At 43.5% G+C, this 20,584-nt stretch overlaps 1 protein-coding gene across 1 annotated transcript in view; it reads right to left on the reverse strand.

Moving 5' to 3' along the window:
• LOC147701052 (uncharacterized) overlaps positions 1-8,185 on the reverse strand; it is a 46,835-nt gene extending 38,650 nt beyond the window's left edge. Inside the window, exon 1 of the mRNA XM_086929847.1 lies at positions 8,029-8,185. Within this exon, the coding sequence (XP_086785973.1) occupies positions 8,029-8,086 (58 nt within the window). The 5' untranslated portion in view covers positions 8,087-8,185. The remainder of the gene's footprint in view (positions 1-8,028) is intronic.
• Between the last annotated feature and the right edge of the window lie 12,399 nt (positions 8,186-20,584).

A 20,584-nucleotide genomic window follows, 5' to 3' on the forward strand; every position in this document is an offset into this window, starting at 1 on the left:
GTTTAAAAAATAACTGATTAGTGTAATGATGTCATCGGAAACGACGCAAAGTAGTATTTTTGCTTGACCCCACTCTGCCTTCTCTGCATTTATTGACGTAGTAAAAAGATAGGAGAAGCAGTCACTGTAGCTGGACAGCTGTTGTCTGCTCAGTTCTGCCAAGGGGCAGTTATCTGCAGAAATACTTCTAGTGCAGGAGCCTGGAGGCTTCATGTCATTCCCCACTCTCCCTTCGCAGCTATCGGCCCTTGAGGAGCATGGCCTGTCTGTAAAAGTCCCTTTGGGCCAGCCTGCTACCGCTGTCTCAGCATTGATACGTCCTTCGTTTCACTGAACTTGCCCATTCAATCTTTGGCACAAAGGTGTAAGCGAACAAAAACCCGTGCCAGACCCCATTAACATTTCCTTCCTATGTTCACCAGTGTTTCGATGCTGGGTTAATGCAGCTAAGCACCTGATAGGGTATCTAGGAGCTTGCAGGCCCCGGAGGCTTATTCGAACAGCCAGGTCCTGAGGGCCATCAAGAATTCCAGAAGCGAGGTGATGGTCTGGAGAAGAGTGGGGAGGCAGTGCCAGGCCTTTGCTTCGATTTGGGAGCAGGAGTTTCCTCCACTTCTGCTTCGGTAGATGCGGGGAGTATGGGCAAGCGAAACGGAGGTGGAGCGTCGTCTTCTTGATGTTTCGTGGAAGTTCAGGAGGTGGTTAATGTAGGCTGGTCTTTGGTTGTGGAGAACCTTGTGTGCGTAAGTCAGCAGCCTGAATTGGCATCTCTTCTGTACGGGGAGCCAGTGGAGTTTCCTGAGGTGGGGTGTGATGTGGGTTCGCGGGGGAAGGCCAAGGTTGAATCTGGCTGCAGCGTGTTTGCAGGCAATGTTTCTCACTGCAAGTGGGCAGTTCTTGTCCGTCCGGCCTTAACAAAAAGTGGTAGGATGGGACGCAGGCATCTTTTAGGCAGTAGGATTACTGTAAACGCTTTTGCCCACCGCCTACATCAGTAGAGTTGGTAAACACGCATCACACCCTGAGCATGGATGGTGTTTCTTGGGAGTGCCAGCCACACTTCAGATCTGCCCATCAAGATTGTCCCCCTCACTGCCCTTGTGCTATGGAGGGCTTTCATGTCAAAGAATGGATTGTAAAGTGTCATACACTGCAATGGAAGCTCATTGTGCTATCAGTCCTCTGCCCCCTCCAAACACACCCAGCCCAAGGCCCACTCCCATCAGCGATTGGCTACCCTCTTGCCAGTCATATTTGTGGGGCGGGCTCTTTACCCAGGATGGCGCAGTTGCTCTTCCGGTGCACTGGCCCGTCCTTCAGGACTCCACAGACGTCATAGGCGCAGCAGTTCTAGGGCAAGGCACTGCACTCCTCTCATCCCACCATAATGTGGCCTGGCTCTCATAAGCTTCACACGTTTGCAATAAACACGCCTGTTGCCGCAATTCCCCCAAACCTCCCGCAGTGCATTATGGTAAACTCCGATGAAGCAGTTCACTTTCATCCCATTTCCATTGCTTCAGCTGTGTGCTTCTGCTCAGCGAGAGATGGAAGGCTGCCTGCCTCGTGGTACTTGCCATTGGACCCGTATTTCAAGCTGTCCAAAATATGAAAAGCCTCTTGCTCGAGGAATACACTAGTTAGCAAATGTTTACTGTTACTGTAGGTGCGCGCATGTCATCTTACATCTGTGACTAGTTTAGTAATTGATGTTTAGTTACGTTCTTTATCGTCCTTTTCTTTTGAGCAGAGTTATTATCATTTAAGGGTTGAATGGGCAGGAGGAAGTGCGTTATCAGACTGGTAAATAAAGAGCTCGACTTGGACATACCGCCACCAACCACAACCCACACAGATCTGTGCACCACAGAGTCTTGTAAGAAGAGCCTTCTCTGAAACAAAACAACAGGAAACTGTTGTGCAGAATGGAGCCATCTCTGCAACAGCTGCGGTTCGAGCCTGTGGGAAGGAGATCGTGCAATGTGGAAGTGAATTGCATTCTTGGTGGTGAAATTCTGGGCCCAAAGCTAAGGTCAGTACATTTACTGAATTAAACAACACCAGTTCTACTCTATGAGTTAATTCACCTTCACCACTTGAGCAGTTTTTAACACGTATGTTATGACTCGTTTTTTACCTAATTGAATGGTGCTCAGCAGAAGGACAGGTTGAGTGGACCCCCGTGATTCGAACCCCTGCCCCCACCGGGTTCAACACCGTGTATGCAGTGAGGGAGGAGAGCAGCGGAAAGGCAAAGGAGGTCACGAGACAGAGGACACTCTTGAGGTCACAGCTCTGACCTGAAGAGTCCAGAACACAGTGTCCAAGTATCAACAAATATGTGTATGCCTGGCACTTGCATCTCACGATCCTGGCCACGCCTCGTCAGTGGTGGTAAGCGCTACATAAATCCAGCTCCCAGTTCCAGTGACAACTGGAGGGCTGCACAGGCGAGAAGGGCACAGTGTAGTCATGCAGGTGGAAGCAGGGTGCCCTGGGGAGGGAGGAGAAGGCAGTATGGAGAGGGAGGCGGACTACCGTAGGCACGGGTGACTGGCATTGGAGATAACAGACCGGGACATGGAGAGGGCAGGTTGTAAGAGGCAAGGGACCAGTGGAAGTGGGGTTCTGATGAAGAGTCCAGTATTGGGAAATGTAAGATTGCCACGAAGTATGCATGGACAAGAAAAGTCTTCTGCTATTTGCCGAAGTGGAGTAGAGATGGGGCTGCCTATGAGAGCTGGGATAGACTTGCATACGGTAGATGCCAGGAAGGGGGAGGGGAGCCGGTGTTGACTGACTTGTCGGCAGTGATGCTGAGCTCAAATGCCATGCACATGTGTAGAGGCAGCCAGTAGATGACTGCATCTGGCAAACTCTTCTTCCATGGAGTCCAGTGGGTCTCTGGGACACCCGCCAACAGTGCCGCCCGCCGTAGAGATGGGATAAACCTAATGCTTGGGGAACCGTTCAGGAGTTAGCTCCTGTTAGAAATGACTTCTCCCTACAGAGTAGAGTCATCTGACAGTAGTCTTTGTTGTCTGTGTGATGTGGAAGTTTGGAGACTTTATGCTGTTAGTGGGTCTTGGATTGAAAGAATCCAGGCTCGTCTTTGAGGCTGTCAATCCCCTCTTGATGCTTGCGGTCACTAGGCGACAAATACAAATTCTGTCTTGGCCGTCTTCAGCTCGAGGAGGGATCAGGTAGTCCAAACTTGCACTTAGGTGAAGCCATTCTCCAGGTGCTGCAGTCCGCGGCTCTGTGATATCATCAAGCATACTTAGATATGTTGCACATAGTGGTGAATATGGACGCCCCGTGGCCAGGGGCTCCATATGCAGGTTGAAGGTCACTTGGAAAAGGGCAGATCCTTGCTGATGGGGAGGGTTTCAGATCTTGATGGATTTTGTGTTTTGGTAGGGAGTGAACCACTGTAGCACAATTCTGTGAAATTCAATTCAGAATATAAAGGTGTTGCGTAGTGCTGGGTATTTGACAGTTTTGAATGAATCAGAGAGGTTGAGTAAGACTAAAAACATGGATCACCGTTTCCAGAAATAAAAAGTCTGTCCCTGACCCATGCATGGTGGCTGTCACAGAACAAAACTGAGGTCTGAATCTGGATTGCTAGTTTGCAAGAAGGTGTTGGATTTCATCTGCTCAGTAAGATGGCAGACAGTGAGTTTTCATCAGTCTTCTCAGTGATGTGATGGTAGTGATTGGTGTGTGTACATTCTCAAGAGGCAGGTAATCTCATGATTTTTGCTGAGGACACACTATCTCAGTGTCCTTATGTGCCAGACAAGTAAATAACATCTCTTCTAAGGGACCTAAACAAATTACATACTTTTACTGGTCACTAGGTGTTGTTGCAGCCAGCCACTGGGTATGACTCTTCCAAAGTCGTACCCTGTCCTGTCGATGTTACTGCTATCATTGACATACGCCGACCACTAGGCGTCTCGGTAGGTACTCCTGTAAGTGCCAGACACCGCAACCAAGTGCCATCGCTCGCACATTCACCCTCTCATCGGTGATGCCACTGTTTCCAAAGCTGTGTTCCAACTAAATTCAGTTGCTAGGAATACTGCAAATAAAATCACCTGACTAGTATAGTTAGGAGCCAGGTCTGACAATCCATTCCTCTGACTGGCATCCATAGGTGTGACTGGCACTGTTACGTCTGACTTCTGTTTGAATCATCCTTTTATTGCCATCACCAGATGTCACTGCTACCAATGCCATACTCTGACTGAACACTAGGCATCACTGCTGCAAATGCAATACTCTTGCTGGGCACTGGGTGTCACTGCTGCCAACGCCACCACATGTGGTCTTGGTGTACTCTGGAAACTTAATGTCACTGATAGATTTAATTCAAACTGTTCTTATCACTGGCCTCCCATACTTCCAGAAAGGCACCGGTTTGTGCACCTTAACTCACATAGCTGCCCTCATACAACAGCCTCATGAACCTCAATGGAGCCCCTTTAAGTCCGCCTTTACCAGCCTCACAAACATCAGTCGAAACTCACCCTTGTGCTCATTTCCCATTGATACTTCCCATCAACAATCCCTCTTACATTAAAATGAGATATTATTGGTTTCACCTGACCCATTCTCCAGCACTGGTCTCAAATACTTCAAAAGTAGATTTATTTCCACGAACGCTCTCTCCGGGTACCAATTTTGCTTCTCACTGTCCTCTACTTGGCCAAATACACTGTGAAGGAATCCCATTCGAAGGTGTGTACGTTCAGGGCCTACCCACAAAGACATTTTGGAGTATGAAAGTGTACTTGTGGAGTACTCTTTTACATACTCTTACATGCTTTCGTGAATTGGTACCAAACATTTTTAAAGAGAATATTCAGGAAGTACCAATGAACAGTTATTTCAATTAGCAAGAACTGTGACCTCTCTGCAATTGTACGAATAGGGAGTTGGACGTTTCGGGGCTGATTCATAAAGGGCTTGTAAAAGAATTCTCTTGGAGCACTGCTTAAATAGTCCTAAACACCTTGTGAATCAGCCTCTATGTGATTCAACATCATCAGATATCACACCCCCATCTCTGACCTAATTTCTCGATAAAATATATAGAGGGTGCTCTGTTGTCGCTGAGCAGATGTGGCAGAAGGTGAACTTAGCAACATGGGTTCACACCATAGAGTATGAACCTTGAAGGCGGCGTGGCAAATTTGGAGGGATGGGTTGCCCTGCTCAGAGGTCTTCAAGGCCTGTTATTTCAAGAAAGCTGAAGGACTTCAATATTGCTGAAATGCAAAGGGCCTGAGAGACTCCCAGCATTGAAATATGCAGAGAAACCACGAGTTACCTAAAAAAACTAGCATTAATAATTTACAGTAGATTCATATTTTAGTAGTTAACTAACAAATGTTTTATTAGCAACAGGAGATGGGAGGTAGTCTGGATAGTATGAGGAAATGCAAATAGGTACAGGGTAAAAAGTCTAATTACTTTGGCCAGCAGTGGTTCTGAGGCCATTTGATGAAGGTTTCCGTATTCTGCGAGCCAAGGGCTTTGGACTGAAACTCAGCGAGTGCAAGATCGGCCAGGGAAGGGCAGAGTACTGAATGGACCAGTTACATTTTTCTGATGAAAATCTAATTAAGGAAAGGTCCTATTTTATTCAAACTTTTTAACCTTATATGTGACAGAACTACAATTTGCTAATTTAAAGAGGAAATATCGTGAGATCATGAGAAATTTAAAGTGGAGCACATCAGGGACCAATATTGAATGAATCTGATAATTAGGACTTTCAGAAAATCTGTAGACTGGGAAGACAGGGGGGGTTATGAACGCAGGGATGGATCAGAGAGAGGGAGAAGATAATACACTAAACGAGCTGCCAATTGTGATTAAGTCTCAACAAGAAGATTCAAGAATATATGACTTTCACTTTGCAAGTAATTTGTAGCCCTGTTCAGGAGAGTGTAGGCATGATTGGCCGCCACAATGTAAAACAACGCGGACTCACTTGAGGGTATTCATAGAATACTATTAGAGCGTTTCAACATATGAATACAGAAAGATTGAATGAGATAAATACACTTGATGGTTTACCATTGAAAACATTCAAATGCCTTTTAAGGTACAGGGAGAAGGTCCTAGTTGTGGGACCAGTTAACCCCTGCATTGTCTCACATCTGAAGGGCTTATAGACCTTTCAATCACTATAATTATTCTTGCATCGCAGTGTGTCATAGTAGGCAGCACATTAGTATGGAGATCCAAGCCCACAGGAAGGGAGGATGGAGGGGCAGGTGATGCCGGATGTCTCGGTGGTCTTGTCAAGTATTGGATCACCTTCCACAGCAGAGGGTTGGACATAATAAGCAACAACTATTCTCATGTGCATGTTTGAAGGATGACTTGATAGCAGACACGCTTTCCCATTATGTGGCCCATATTAGCCTCCAGGAGATATCATCAGGAGAGAACAACCAGACCTACTTAGCTTGGTCACTTTCATATGTTCTGGACCCTGCATTACACCAATACTGTTCTTACCTCATCTTCATCTGCTTAATCTTATCGCAGATGTGGTGTTCAATGCACCGATCATAGTTTGAATTGATTATTAAAGTTTATAAGCCCATAGTCCTTTCTTAACATCAGTCAAGGGTCAGGCATGTGCCGAACATCACTTGTCAACTAGCTCAATTTGGTCACTCTGTCTTCTGGTCTTTTAAGAAGTGTATCCTTTGATAAAAGGTAGGTCGCCTGCATTTGGCAACAAGGAGCCATCCAGATGTTTCTGCCATAGACCTACTTGCCCAATCCAGATTTTGGCATCTTCAAGAGTAAGCTCGGCTCCTGAAGTGTCTATCGCCTGAAGAAACTGACCACTATCTCTCAAAGTTTTCAATGCAATCTAAGCGTTAACCAAGAAGTGAAGTTAAATCCCCCTTGCTAAAAGCTAACAGCACTGCCCTTTCCTCTAACCGAAGACAACGTGGGCAGCTTGAAAAACGTTCATGATCCTTGCATTAACAGAAGGTGTACTACAGCACAATTCCAGAACACACCCAAGGTAAATATAGCTGCACCAAAAAAACAACCAACAATCCATCTTCATAACTTTTTGGTTGATCACCTACCTCCACACACCTACAGCACAGGACCACTATTCCTGGCACACTACACAAGGCAACCAGAAGGCACCTCAAGTGAAACTCTGCAAGAAACCAAAGTAACTGTTTTTGTCTCAGTTGGGTCTTACCGCCATACAAATGCACCCATATATATCTTGAAAGGTAGTCAGGTAGCAAAGTCTACACGTTCCCTCGAACCAGAGAAAGCATTGCACCGCCCTACGTAGAAGCTTGTTGGCATTGCAATAATGCACGTAACATTTGTATTTGAGAAAATTTTTTCACTGACAGTGGATTGAAGAAGCTGTCAGATAAAGATAAGGTTAAAAGGAGGGGAGGATCTTGACACTTAGGTGGGAACACCAAACCATGCAGACATTTCCAATGCAAAGATTAAAGGTAGCTTGTCTAATACCTTACCCCTGGTTTGCGGTACCCTTTCTTGGTGCAAAGTTGTAATCAGCAGTCTCAACACCCAAAGATGATCTAAAGTGCTTGTGACTTTGTGGCGTTACTCATAAAATTGCCAATTCCCCCAGTGATCCCATCTATTTCCTCTAGAAGGTCACGTTTAGCATGTTAAAGGTCACAGGGGGATTGAAAGTGAATGAAGGTCCACCAAGATATCACCATGAACAGCTGCAATAATCATGAAATACCTGCTTTTGTGGACATTATCATGAATTCTTTATGTCCACATTTGCAGGTGAGAGCACAGAATATCTTAGATAGCCTCAGGCCCGTGAAAACCTCACTGTTAATGAATAGTAGTTCCTTCCATATCCTCCCCCTGGGGGTGCACAAGAGACCCCTCCTCCCCCTAGAGCCAGTCTAGGTATCTAATCTGGACATTATCCTGTAAATCCAAATTATCAGCGTGGTAACCCTCCTTGGTGCAGAGTTTTACCTGCGGTCCATGATGCTGACAGAAGTAGCAGAACTTGGCATATACACCTTAGCTCCATGGTGTGCAACACAATCCCTGATCCGGGGCTCCTCACGTCTCCTCCTCTCTCCTCTCCGCAGGACTGTGCCGAGGTGCCAGTGATCCACCTAAATATTCTGGGTGGAGGTCACTGGGCCTGCCTATCCGCCCCGTCCTGAGTAATTGGGACCTGGACTCCACCCGCTCCCTGAACCTGCCCTCGGCCAGGGCTGTTGCTCCCAGTTCCAGCACTTTGCCAATTCTCGGAGTCCAAGAGGTAACTATAGTAAACCACAAACACCGCGGTATTTCCTAAACAGAAACCTGTGAGGAACGGTGACTAACATCACTTCAGCTGGTACTGAATCAGCCTGACCTCTCTCTGGGGATGCGTGTAGGACCTTTAATGCTCAAGTCTTTAAGTCCATTGCATCACATCTTCACAGTTAGCATACTCTGTATGAGGGACCAAAGAAAGAAGGAGGGAAGCAAAGAGAGAAGGCAGGAAGAGAGAAAGAAAGGAAGGAAGGAAGGAAGGAAGAAAGAAAGAAAGAAAGAAAGAAAGAAAGAAAGAAAGAAAGAAAGAAAGAAAGAAAGAAAGAAAGAAAAAGAAGGAATGAAAGGAAGGAAGAAAGAAAGAAAGAAAGAAAGAAAGAAAGAAAGAAAGAAAGAAAGAAAGAAAGAAAAGAAAGAAAGAAAGAAAGAAAGAAAGAAAGAAAGAAAGAAAGAAAGAGAAAGAAGGAATGAAAGGAAGGAAGGAAGAAAGAAAGAAAGAAAGAAAGAAAGAAAGAAAGAAAGAAAGAAAGAAAGAACGAAAGAAAGAAAGAAAGAAAAAGAATGAATGAAAGGAAGGAAGAAAGGAAGAAACAAACAAACAAACAAACAAACAAGCTAAGAAAGAAAGGTATGAAGAAAGAAAGAAAAATATGAAGAAAGAAAGTAAGGAACAAAGAAAGAAGGAAGAAAGAACGGAGGAAGGAAGAAAGAAAGAAAGAAAAAGGCTAGTAAGGTAGTGTAGGAAGGCAAAGAGGGAGAAAGTGAAATAACGGGGGGAGAAAGAAGGCAAACAATGAAGTATGGAAAGAAAAAAGCAAAGTAAATAGAGGAAAGGGACCTGCGAAAATGGGAGCCATAATGAGACAAAGAAAGCTTGCATTAAGGACGAGGAAAGAAAAGCAAAATATCGAATATCAAAAAAGAGAAAAAAGAGCGAGAGGTCAAAATGAAAGAGAGTCAAATAAGCAAAAAGACAAGAGACATAAGAATGTGGTCTGTAAATGAAGGGTAGCATGTTTTTCAGAAAAGAAGGCACCAACTAATATGTTGTGCAGGCGTGGTTAGCGTTACCACCTTTTGTAATTACAGCATAATTAGAAATACTCACTGCATGCAATAAAAAATTGAATGTAGGCCTCCAAAGGCCTTAATGTCCTCTACTGAGAGTCGGGGCAGGAAGAGGCAGAGGAGACGACCTTAGACTCAAATGACTGCTTCTGGCTCATCTGTGCCCCCCAAAAGTAGGCAAAGATGAAAAATGTAGGAGCAAGAGCCGGTGCTTGTGCCAGAAATTAACACATTGGCATCTGTCCTGGTAACACATTGGCATCTGTCCTGGGAACGCGTTCAGCAAGTTTCCAAATTTGATATTAAACTTTTAAATGACATGACTCAATGCATATTAAATGTGAAAGAAAAGTATCTGCTTTGCTCTCTGCTCTGTGGACAGCAGACACCCTGGGTGTTAGAGGTGATTTGTTCGAGTCTGTGCCCTAAGGTTAACTGGGTGCTAATCTGAGTTTCACAGAGCCTGACCAGAGGGGGCACCTAGGAGAAGAGACATGGAACAAGGTAGTAGCAGCAAGGCTTAGCGTCGGGTACTGTTGGAAAACAGCGAAGGGACGGTACATCCTCCCAAGCAGCCATGCTGATGGTATATAGACATTAATGAAGTGGGGTGCTGAAAGTCCCTGGTGCAGAAGTGACCCCAGGGGCCATTCTGCACCCCTATCTATATTATTCTGACAGACATTTATTGCACAGGTGATCCAGGTCACGAGCCGTCTGACAGGTGCAGTAAATGTTCTTGTTGTTACACCCCATCTGATTCCCCTGGAGTGTAGGGGTCTACTTTATTTAATATTTATGTATCAGAACTGCCTGCACTCATAAGATATTTGGGTCTAGCACTGACATCCTATGCAGATGATACACAAGTTGTATTAACTCCATCAAAAACCTCTGCATCACCTATGCAAAGCTTCAAAGACTGTATGTTGGCAGTCAGGTCTTGGATGGACTCCCACTGTCTGGGATTAAACTCAGACAAAACAGAGGTAATTACCTTTGGTAACTTTCTGATTAACTGGTCTCAGAGTTGGTGGTCGGATGAACTGGGATCGGAACTTTGGTGTGATTGTTGACGACAAACTGAATTTTAAGCCAGAGGTAAATGCTGTAATTTCATTGAGCTTTTTCTTGCTGAAAACCAATAAAAAAAATACTACTCTTCATCCCCACAGATAGCAGGAAAGCAGTGATCGCTTCTCTGATCCTGGCAAAACTCGACTATTGTAATGGTCTCTATACTGGCCTATCTGAAAAACATCTCAATAAGTTGCAAATGATCCGAAGTGCGGCTGCACGTCCTTTTGTTAGGCATCCCTAGGCATTTGACAGTCCGAAATCATTTACAGAAGCTTCATTGGCTCCCGGTTAGGAACCGCATAATTTTCGAAGCCCTCTGCATTACCTGTAGAGCACTCCGGAATACTGGCCCCATGTTTTTGAGACACCTACTCTACCGGTATGTCCCAAAAAGGCATTTGAGTTCTGAAGGAGCTAAACTACTAGCAATTTCAAGAGTTTTCAGGGCCAGGTGGGGTGGCAGTAGCTTTAGGGCAGCTGCCCCCAAACTCTGCCATACATTCCCTCTTTCCATCAGAATCCTTCCAACTCTAGTTTCCTTTAGGAAGGCCTTGAAAACCTAACTATTTGAGCAATAGTCATTTTCTTCTTTCGTCTTACAGATATTGGCATAACGCACCACTCAGCGCCAAGACACCCTTGGGTATTCGCGCGCTTAAGAAATTTATTAACATACATATTCATTTATTTTCTGACATGTAGGATCCGGGCATAGCCCTGACAGATCCTTGTAACTGGAGGAGCATGGCATTTTTGATTTCTCACACAATCCGCTTTTAGATATGAAGAATGCACCGTACCTTGTGGGCACCGATGTATTCTTAGGGGAGACCTATTATTATTTAAAAGCGGAGTTTCCCACCTGTCAAAATGGGTTATTTGATAGATTGGTACAGCAGGTTTTAGGCTGCTGAAGTCAGAATGCACAGGTGTTTGCTTGTCACTTTAGTGGATGGCACAATAAGGGCTGCTGTCCACAAGTGAAACTGACCTTTTCATGTGAATGGTGTATTGTGTGCACCACAACTACAGACTTAAACTTAAAGAAAAGTTAAATATGCTAATTATGTGTGAACAAATCCACCAGGATGAAAGCCAGGGTTAAAACGTATCTCTAACTTGGGAACTCAACTCCTGTTTAGCAGGAGCAAAGTGCACAGACTTCAAAATCCAGCAAAACAGATAAGGCAAGAATTTGGGGGTAATCATGCAAAGAATGGTAATTTGCTGCAAATATTGATTTAGGTATCAAACTGTGGCGCAATTACCGCCGCAATTACCGGTATGTGTGGATTATAAGACTCTTTTTGTATTTGCTTTAGCCCAAAATATATGTTGTAGGTTGTGTTCTTACCAGAGAAAAAAATGTCACAGCGATTGGTCATCCCAGGTGTCATGACGAAATAAGAGTGATGACAACAAAGAACTGGATGTTGTGGCATCAGTTTACATTGAAACTATTAATTATGGCGGGGTCAGGGAAGGTAAGTGGAGGCAAGCAGAGGAAGAAAATGTAGTTGCAAAACATTTAAAATGTTATGAACAAATAGGGTTCTCCCGACAAAAAAAAGATGTAGAAGGAGCTAAAAAGATGTTCCAGGTATCTCAAAGTTGGCTTAGGATGGCAAATATCATAGTAAGAGTTGGGGAGTGGGTACCAGTTAGAGCTGCCAGTTTCTCTAATATACACACAGATGACTTGGATGTATGTAGATTGCCAATGGGTAGATCAGTTGGTCGGATTCACAGAACTGACTTAAGGCACAATTATAAACTCACAACCATTTTGGTATTCACAGAAGGCACTAAATCATGTTGGTATTCACAGAAGGCACCAAATCATGTTGGTATTTACAGAAGGCACTTACTCATTTCGGTATTCACAGAAGTTAGGAGTTCTAACTTTAGGACTCCTAAATGCCTTCTGTGAATACCGAAAGTCTTAAAGTTGGGATTTTTCTCAGTTTGTGAGTAGTAAAGTTAGGACTCCTAACTTTACTACTCCTAAACTGAGAAAAATCCTAACTTTAAGACTTTCAGTACTCACAGAAGGCATTTACGAGTCCTAAAGTTAGGAGTCCTAACTTTACTATTCCTAAACTGAGAAAAATCCTAACTTTAAGACTTTCGGTATTCACAGAAGGCATTCAGTAGTCCTAAAGTTAGGACTCTTACCTGCTATGAATACCGAAATGAGTAAGTGCCTTCTGTGAATATCAAAATGGTAGTAAGTTTAGGATTTTGTCTTAAGTTATTTCTGTGAATCGGGCCCAGTGAGTTTTATCAGTGGTCTGGATTACACTTAAAAGTCGATTGAATGGAAAACGGATGTGTGAGGCAAATGACTGTTAAAGACCGGTGTGTTGCACTCATGGTACAAGAAAACATAGAGAATAGGTAGTCAAGAGTAGACTTTTAGACTGTCTAGGTTTGTGCTGCATGTGTATCAATTACTATCTGTTCAAAGTTTAGAGAAGTGAAGTTGGTGAAGAATGTTCAAATGAGTGTTGACAAATGTTTAAAGGATATTTTCTAAATATAGGAGTTCTCAGCAATCTAAGGAGTTGATAAAGGATCCAGTTGGAATTGCAGGAAATGGAGGCCATCTTACTGGACTATAGAGTGGGGCATGTTCACACTGTTCTGAGTGACCTGCAGAGGAATGAGAATGTGTGCAACCTGCCTTGGTGAATGTTAATCCATGGTTTGAAAACCTAAGCAATAGAATTTGGATGTATGAATGTTTGGATCTGTGTAGCTATGTAGCAAATCAAAAGCACAAACCTAGCCAAAAGGCAGCAGACACTATACAGGTTCAAAGACAAGCATGAAGTCAATGCGTGATAGGTTAGGAAGCTGAGTTGTGGGCAGTTAATGCATTGTGATGTAGTATTCCTTATAGTGGTGCGTCTTCGACTCTTTCCTAAGAGAGGGAGTTAAATCAAAAATAGAGTGCGCCTACTCTTTTTTTTATTGATTCAGGTTTTGTGTCACTTTAACAGAATTGTATTTGACTCTAATTTGGTTGCTTCTATTTTCCAGAAGGCAGGGTGTATAAGAGTAATTCTGTCAAATCTTTGACATTTTCCCATGTCCCAAGGATAAAAACAAGAACATCGAAGTTTTGTGTGACTTTTGTAAAAAGGTTTGGCAAATAAGGATCTCATTTAAAGAATGGTAGTTAGTTTCCTCTTCCCCTTAGGGATCCCCAATATATCACCAGGGATCCTGTTGACTAACCTGCTTCTGCAGAGGCACTTTAAGCAAAATTGAATGAAAGCCCCGTCAGCATTTTTTATATTTCTCAAGAAAATTGTGTCAAGAAAACAAAAGAGATGGGCCCCCTATACCCTAAAGGGACAGTGCACTAAGTAGACTGTCATCAAAATCAAATTATCTTTGGGTATATAACAGAAGGGTCTAATTACAACTCATACACCATTTATACCTACTTGTCATCAATATCACCAAGAAATCCTGATAGAATCCAAGTTCTGATATACAATTCAATTTCATCATAAAAAACTGTTTAAAAAGTGTGTCAAGAATGCAATAAATACATTTGACAGTAAATATACGCAACAAATCTCATTCTTTACAGTCGCAAAATATCACACCAGAAATGTTCTAAAACCAATCAGTCATTCAAAATTTCGAAAAATTCATATAGAAATAAGGGAGAAAATATCATGGACATATAAATATTTTGTCATTATGGCATACTAATCGAACCAAATAATCCTTGGTCAAAACACTATGATGGCGAAGTGTCTTTGTTCAAGCAAAGCTGAGTTGATTTAGTGCCTAAGTAACTCAGCATCAACGAGTTTTGGTGGGTTCAATGATCCAACTACCTTCTTCAGAAACAAAGATAGATGTCTCCCACAACTTCAAATCTATCATGAAAACATGTTATAAAAACATTATATACAAACAAAATTAAAAGCATTATTGTAAAACAACTGAGCATAAATGATACCTATGGCACAATCAATACTCAGCAAGCTCATTGAGAACGTCTTGGAACAATATCACTGTATTCTTACATTTCTACAATAAATTCATTCAGAGCTCACTAATGTGTAAATGTTAACTGTGGTGGACTCACATATATGTATCTATGCATTCATACTAATTAAAAAGAACCCTTGGTAAAATATACAAAAACATACTGCCAATCAATCAAACATTCATCCTACTAGTGTATGGTAATTTATTTTTCATGATCTAACCTTCTCCTAATTCCCCTTCTATTGACAGCAAATAGGGAGAGTCACCCACCAGTAATAATAATGTGGTGTCAGTAAAGTCCAGATTCCTACGGGTCGGCTCAGTATTCAAGACCACCCATGGATTTCTTTTCAAGGTTTTTCACTGAGAAGCTAAAAGAGAGTAAAACAGTGTCTATGGCCATTAGTGTAATGGGATGGTAATCCCCTCCCTATCTCCCACCCAGTGTGTATATAAGTTAAATTACCTTAATGATTCCGGATTCTCTTAATATAGTGTCTTGTACAGGATTAAATAATCTCTGCTTGTCTCTCCGTCCAGATAATATTTATGTGGCTCGAATCCTCAAGACCGAAAACAGTACCTGTGGGTATCCAAGAACAAAACTAGATGTCCCATAATGCACCAAAGGGTATACCAAAAGATGGGGGGTGTTTACAGTGGTGGCCAGCACAGGTAAGAGCGGTGGAGTGGGTGGGAAGAGGGGAAGTCCATGAATAGATAGGTAAAATTAAATTAAAAAATAAATAAAACCACTTACCTTGCTCATGCCCCACCATTGAGTTGGCAATGCGGCGAGCGCAAGGTAAGTTGTTTTATAGACCTTTAAATGTAATTTGCCATATCCCGTCATCTGTCGACTCCCCCCCTCCCTGTCCCATTCCTGCCCCCTACTGCCTCACTACTCTTACCTGTGCCAGCCACCACCATGTGTTTATTTTCCCAGTTTTGGTCAACCATTCTTCATGTGGGGGATGCCTTGTTGTGTGTACCCGAGCAGCCCAAATCAGTTTTCAGTAGAGTCTGGATCTGGTGCCCCCCAGTTTGCTGATCTACTGGACTGCCAATACATTGTCAATATTCAGTAGAATTGAACAGCCTACCCTGTCCTTTGCCAAGTTCCGGATTGCAAACAAGCCCACCAGGAGTTCCAAACAGAGTGATGTTCTTGGAAGACTCTTCCTGCGCCAATATCTTTGCAACATGTCCCCAAGCCCCAGCTGCTGGCATCTGATTTTATGACCATGTTCAGCTTTTTTTTTTATAGTATTTTTTAAAAATATTTTTTATTGAAGTTTATTGAAAACAACAGTGATCTGCATATACAATTCTACATTCTTGATATCACTTCTTTATAGACAATCGACATACATTTCTACATTGGTGAACATATGCCTTTACTAATACTACACGTCTTCGTTAATGTCGCTGTCTTCTTCTGGAGGCGTGCAGATGTTTTTTCCCCTGTATATGTTCCATTTTCCCCACACTCTTCCCCATTTTTTGGGGCATTTTCTATTAATAAATGTGTCCTTTTCCGCTACCATGACCATAACCATATCTTTACACCAATTCAATAACGTTAGTACGTTCTCTACTCCCCACTTTTATGCTACGTTCCATTTAGTTATTATCATGGTGTAGTAGGCGCCCATTGATTGATGACTGTGAGTTGTGAAGCCCAGTAGTACGCTTTGAAATCAGGCAGGGCTATCCCGCCATCATACCAACTCCGTACTAGTATATTCGCTGCCACTCTAGCTGGTTTGCTATCCCATAGGAGAGCAGCGACCTCTGAATTCACTGCCCTAAAGTATGAGTCAGTGACTGGACATGGCGTATTGTGTAGGGCGGATAGAAACCTGGGCAGGGACATCATTTTAACAAGAGCCGATCTACCCAGTAGGGTGAGTGGTAGTGCTTTCCAGTGTTTAATGTCACGTTTCAGCTTTTGCAGAGGGGCTTGTGAGTTAAGTCCTAAAAATGTGTCTTGATACGATGTTACATTTATGCCAAGGTACTTAAAGCAATCTGTGTCTATCTGAACATTGCAGTCTTTTGGGAGATGCAGGGGCATTCCATGTAAAGCACAGACTTATACCAGTTAATGGCATACCTGGATACTGAACCAAACACTACGCAAATATTGAGTAATGCATGGAGGGATCGTGTGAGTGAGGAGATATACAGTAGTACATCATCAGCATAGAGGGAGACACGATCTTCCCATTCCTCCCTCCATTTTAGACCTCGAACCATGGTGTCCCACCTTATCCATGCAGCCAGTGGTTTCAGGACCAATGCGAACAGTAAGGGTGACAATGGACAGCCCTGTCTCGTCTCCCTACCCAGAGTGATCTCCCGTGATATGTGGCCATAAGCAACCACAAGTGCTACAGGGTCGGCGTAAAGTGAATGTATCCAGAAACAGAACTTGGGTCCGAACCCCAAGTGTTGAAGGTCCGCAAATAAGAAGGCCCATTCCACAGAGTCAAAGGCCATCTTCGCTTCCAGGAAGAGGACCGCGGCACCTTCCCGTATAGTGTGTTTTCTGCCCAGTACAAGATGGAGGCACCGGAGGTTCAGGGCTGTGGTTTCTGCTAAGTATAAAGCCGAATTGATCCGGGGGGGTTCAGTTTGGCGAGATGGGGTGTGAGTCTAAGCATCAACGTTTTGGCTAGGATTTTCCCTTCTGCATTAGTTAAGGAGATCGGGCGATATGGTGTTCATTCCTCCACCGGTTTACCCGGCTTATGTATGACCACAATAGTTGCCAGCCGTTGATCTCTAGAGAGTGTCCCTATGTCACAACTCATTTCAAACATGTTTAACAAATATGGGGCTATCTTGTTAGCTGTGTGTTTATATAATTCTATTTCAATGCCATTTGGAACGGTGGCCTTGCCCGATTGTATTCTGGAGATGGCTATCTTGAGTTTGTCTATCGTAATGTTTGCCTCTAGACTCTCAGTTTCTTGAGGTGTGAGCTGCGGCATACGAATATCTTTAAGGAATGCGAGGGCATCCTGTACAGCGGTAGTATTCGTGGATGTATAAACTCGTAGTATTGCACTAGTGCAGTCACTATGTGTTGTGGGTCTGACATGACTTCTCCATTGTCTGTCCTAATCTGTGCTATCCACCTATGCGCCTGTTCCATCTTGTCTAACCAGGCAAGAAGCTTGCCTGTTTTGTCTCCAGACTCATAGATCCGGTATTGGACTGCTTGCAGGCGGGACTTGGCGTCAGTCTACAGGTATTCCTTGTATTCCTGTCTTTTCATGCGCAATGTATGTGCTGTCTCATCAGTGGGTCCAGCGGCATGTTGGGGTTCTAATTGCTGTATTTCTTGCTCTAAGGTCTCTATTGCATGTGTTTTCCTATGTTTATGCCCCTCATAAACATAGGATGGTATGGTAATTTATTTTTCATGATCTAACCTTCTCCTAATTCCCCTTCTATTGACAGCAAATAGGGAGAGTCACCCACCAGTAATAATAATGTGGTGTCAGTAAAGTCCAGATTCCTACGGGTCGGCTCAGTATTCAAGACCACCCATGGATTTCTTTTCAAGGTTTTTCACTGAGAAGCTAAAAGAGAGTAAAACAGTGTCTATGGCCATTAGTGTAATGGGATGGTAATCTCCTCCCTATCTCCCACCCAGTGTGTATATAAGTTAAATTACCTTAATGATTCCGGATTCTCTTAATATAGTGTCTTGTACAGGATTAAATAATCTCTGCTTGTCTCTCCGTCCAGATAATATTTATGTGGCTCGAATCCTCAAGACCGAAAACAGTACCTGTGGGTATCCAAGAACAAAACTAGATGTCCCATAATGCACCAAAGGGTATACCAAAAGATGGGGGGTGTTTACAGTGGTGGCCAGCACAGGTAAGAGCGGTGGAGTGGGTGGGAAGAGGGGAAGTCCATGAATAGATAGGTAAAATTAAATTAAAAAATAAATAAAACCACTTACCTTGCTCATGCCCCACCATTGAGTTGGCAATGCGGCGAGCGCAAGGTAAGTTGTTTTATAGACCTTTAAATGTAATTTGCCATATCCCGTCATCTGTCGACTCCCCCCCTCCCTGTCCCATTCCTGCCCCCTACTGCCTCACTACTCTTACCTGTGCCAGCCACCACCATGTGTTTATTTTCCCAGTTTTGGTCAACCATTCTTCATGTGGGGGATGCCTTGTTGTGTGTACCCGAGCAGCCCAAATCAGTTTTCAGTAGAGTCTGGATCTGGTGCCCCCCAGTTTGCTGATCTACTGGACTGCCAATACATTGTCAATATTCAGTAGAATTGAACAGCCTACCCTGTCCTTTGCCAAGTTCCGGATTGCAAACAAGCCCACCAGGAGTTCCAAACAGAGTGATGTTCTTGGAAGACTCTTCCTGCGCCAATATCTTTGCAACATGTCCCCAAGCCCCAGCTGCTGGCATCTGATTTTATGACCATGTTCAGCTTTTTTTTTTATAGTATTTTTTAAAAATATTTTTTATTGAAGTTTATTGAAAACAACAGTGATCTGCATATACAATTCTACATTCTTGATATCACTTCTTTATAGACAATCGACATACATTTCTACATTGGTGAACATATGCCTTTACTAATACTACACGTCTTCGTTAATGTCGCTGTCTTCTTCTGGAGGCGTGCAGATGTTTTTTCCCCTGTATATGTTCCATTTTCCCCACACTCTTCCCCATTTTTTGGGGCATTTTCTATTAATAAATGTGTCCTTTTCCGCTACCATGACCATAACCATATCTTTACACCAATTCAATAACGTTAGTACGTTCTCTACTCCCCACTTTTATGCTACGTTCCATTTAGTTATTATCATGGTGTAGTAGGCGCCCATTGATTGATGACTGTGAGTTGTGAAGCCCAGTAGTACGCTTTGAAATCAGGCAGGGCTATCCCGCCATCATACCAACTCCGTACTAGTATATTCGCTGCCACTCTAGCTGGTTTGCTATCCCATAGGAGAGCAGCGACCTCTGAATTCACTGCCCTAAAGTATGAGTCAGTGACTGGACATGGCGTATTGTGTAGGGCGGATAGAAACCTGGGCAGGGACATCATTTTAACAAGAGCCGATCTACCCAGTAGGGTGAGTGGTAGTGCTTTCCAGTGTTTAATGTCACGTTTCAGCTTTTGCAGAGGGGCTTGTGAGTTAAGTCCTAAAAATGTGTCTTGATACGATGTTACATTTATGCCAAGGTACTTAAAGCAATCTGTGTCTATCTGAACATTGCAGTCTTTTGGGAGATGCAGGGGCATTCCATGTAAAGCACAGACTTATACCAGTTAATGGCATACCTGGATACTGAACCAAACACTACGCAAATATTGAGTAATGCATGGAGGGATCGTGTGAGTGAGGAGATATACAGTAGTACATCATCAGCATAGAGGGAGACACGATCTTCCCATTCCTCCCTCCATTTTAGACCTCGAACCATGGTGTCCCACCTTATCCATGCAGCCAGTGGTTTCAGGACCAATGCGAACAGTAAGGGTGACAATGGACAGCCCTGTCTCGTCTCCCTACCCAGAGTGATCTCCCGTGATATGTGGCCATAAGCAACCACAAGTGCTACAGGGTCGGCGTAAAGTGAATGTATCCAGAAACAGAACTTGGGTCCGAACCCCAAGTGTTGAAGGTCCGCAAATAAGAAGGCCCATTCCACAGAGTCAAAGGCCATCTTCGCTTCCAGGAAGAGGACCGCGGCACCTTCCCGTATAGTGTGTTTTCTGCCCAGTACAAGATGGAGGCACCGGAGGTTCAGGGCTGTGGTTTCTGCTAAGTATAAAGCCGAATTGATCCGGGGGGGTTCAGTTTGGCGAGATGGGGTGTGAGTCTAAGCATCAACGTTTTGGCTAGGATTTTCCCTTCTGCATTAGTTAAGGAGATCGGGCGATATGGTGTTCATTCCTCCACCGGTTTACCCGGCTTATGTATGACCACAATAGTTGCCAGCCGTTGATCTCTAGAGAGTGTCCCTATGTCACAACTCATTTCAAACATGTTTAACAAATATGGGGCTATCTTGTTAGCTGTGTGTTTATATAATTCTATTTCAATGC

The sequence above is a fragment of the Lissotriton vulgaris genome, chromosome 7, assembly GCF_964263255.1.
Source record: "Lissotriton vulgaris chromosome 7, aLisVul1.2, whole genome shotgun sequence".
NCBI lineage: Eukaryota > Metazoa > Chordata > Amphibia > Caudata > Salamandridae > Lissotriton > Lissotriton vulgaris.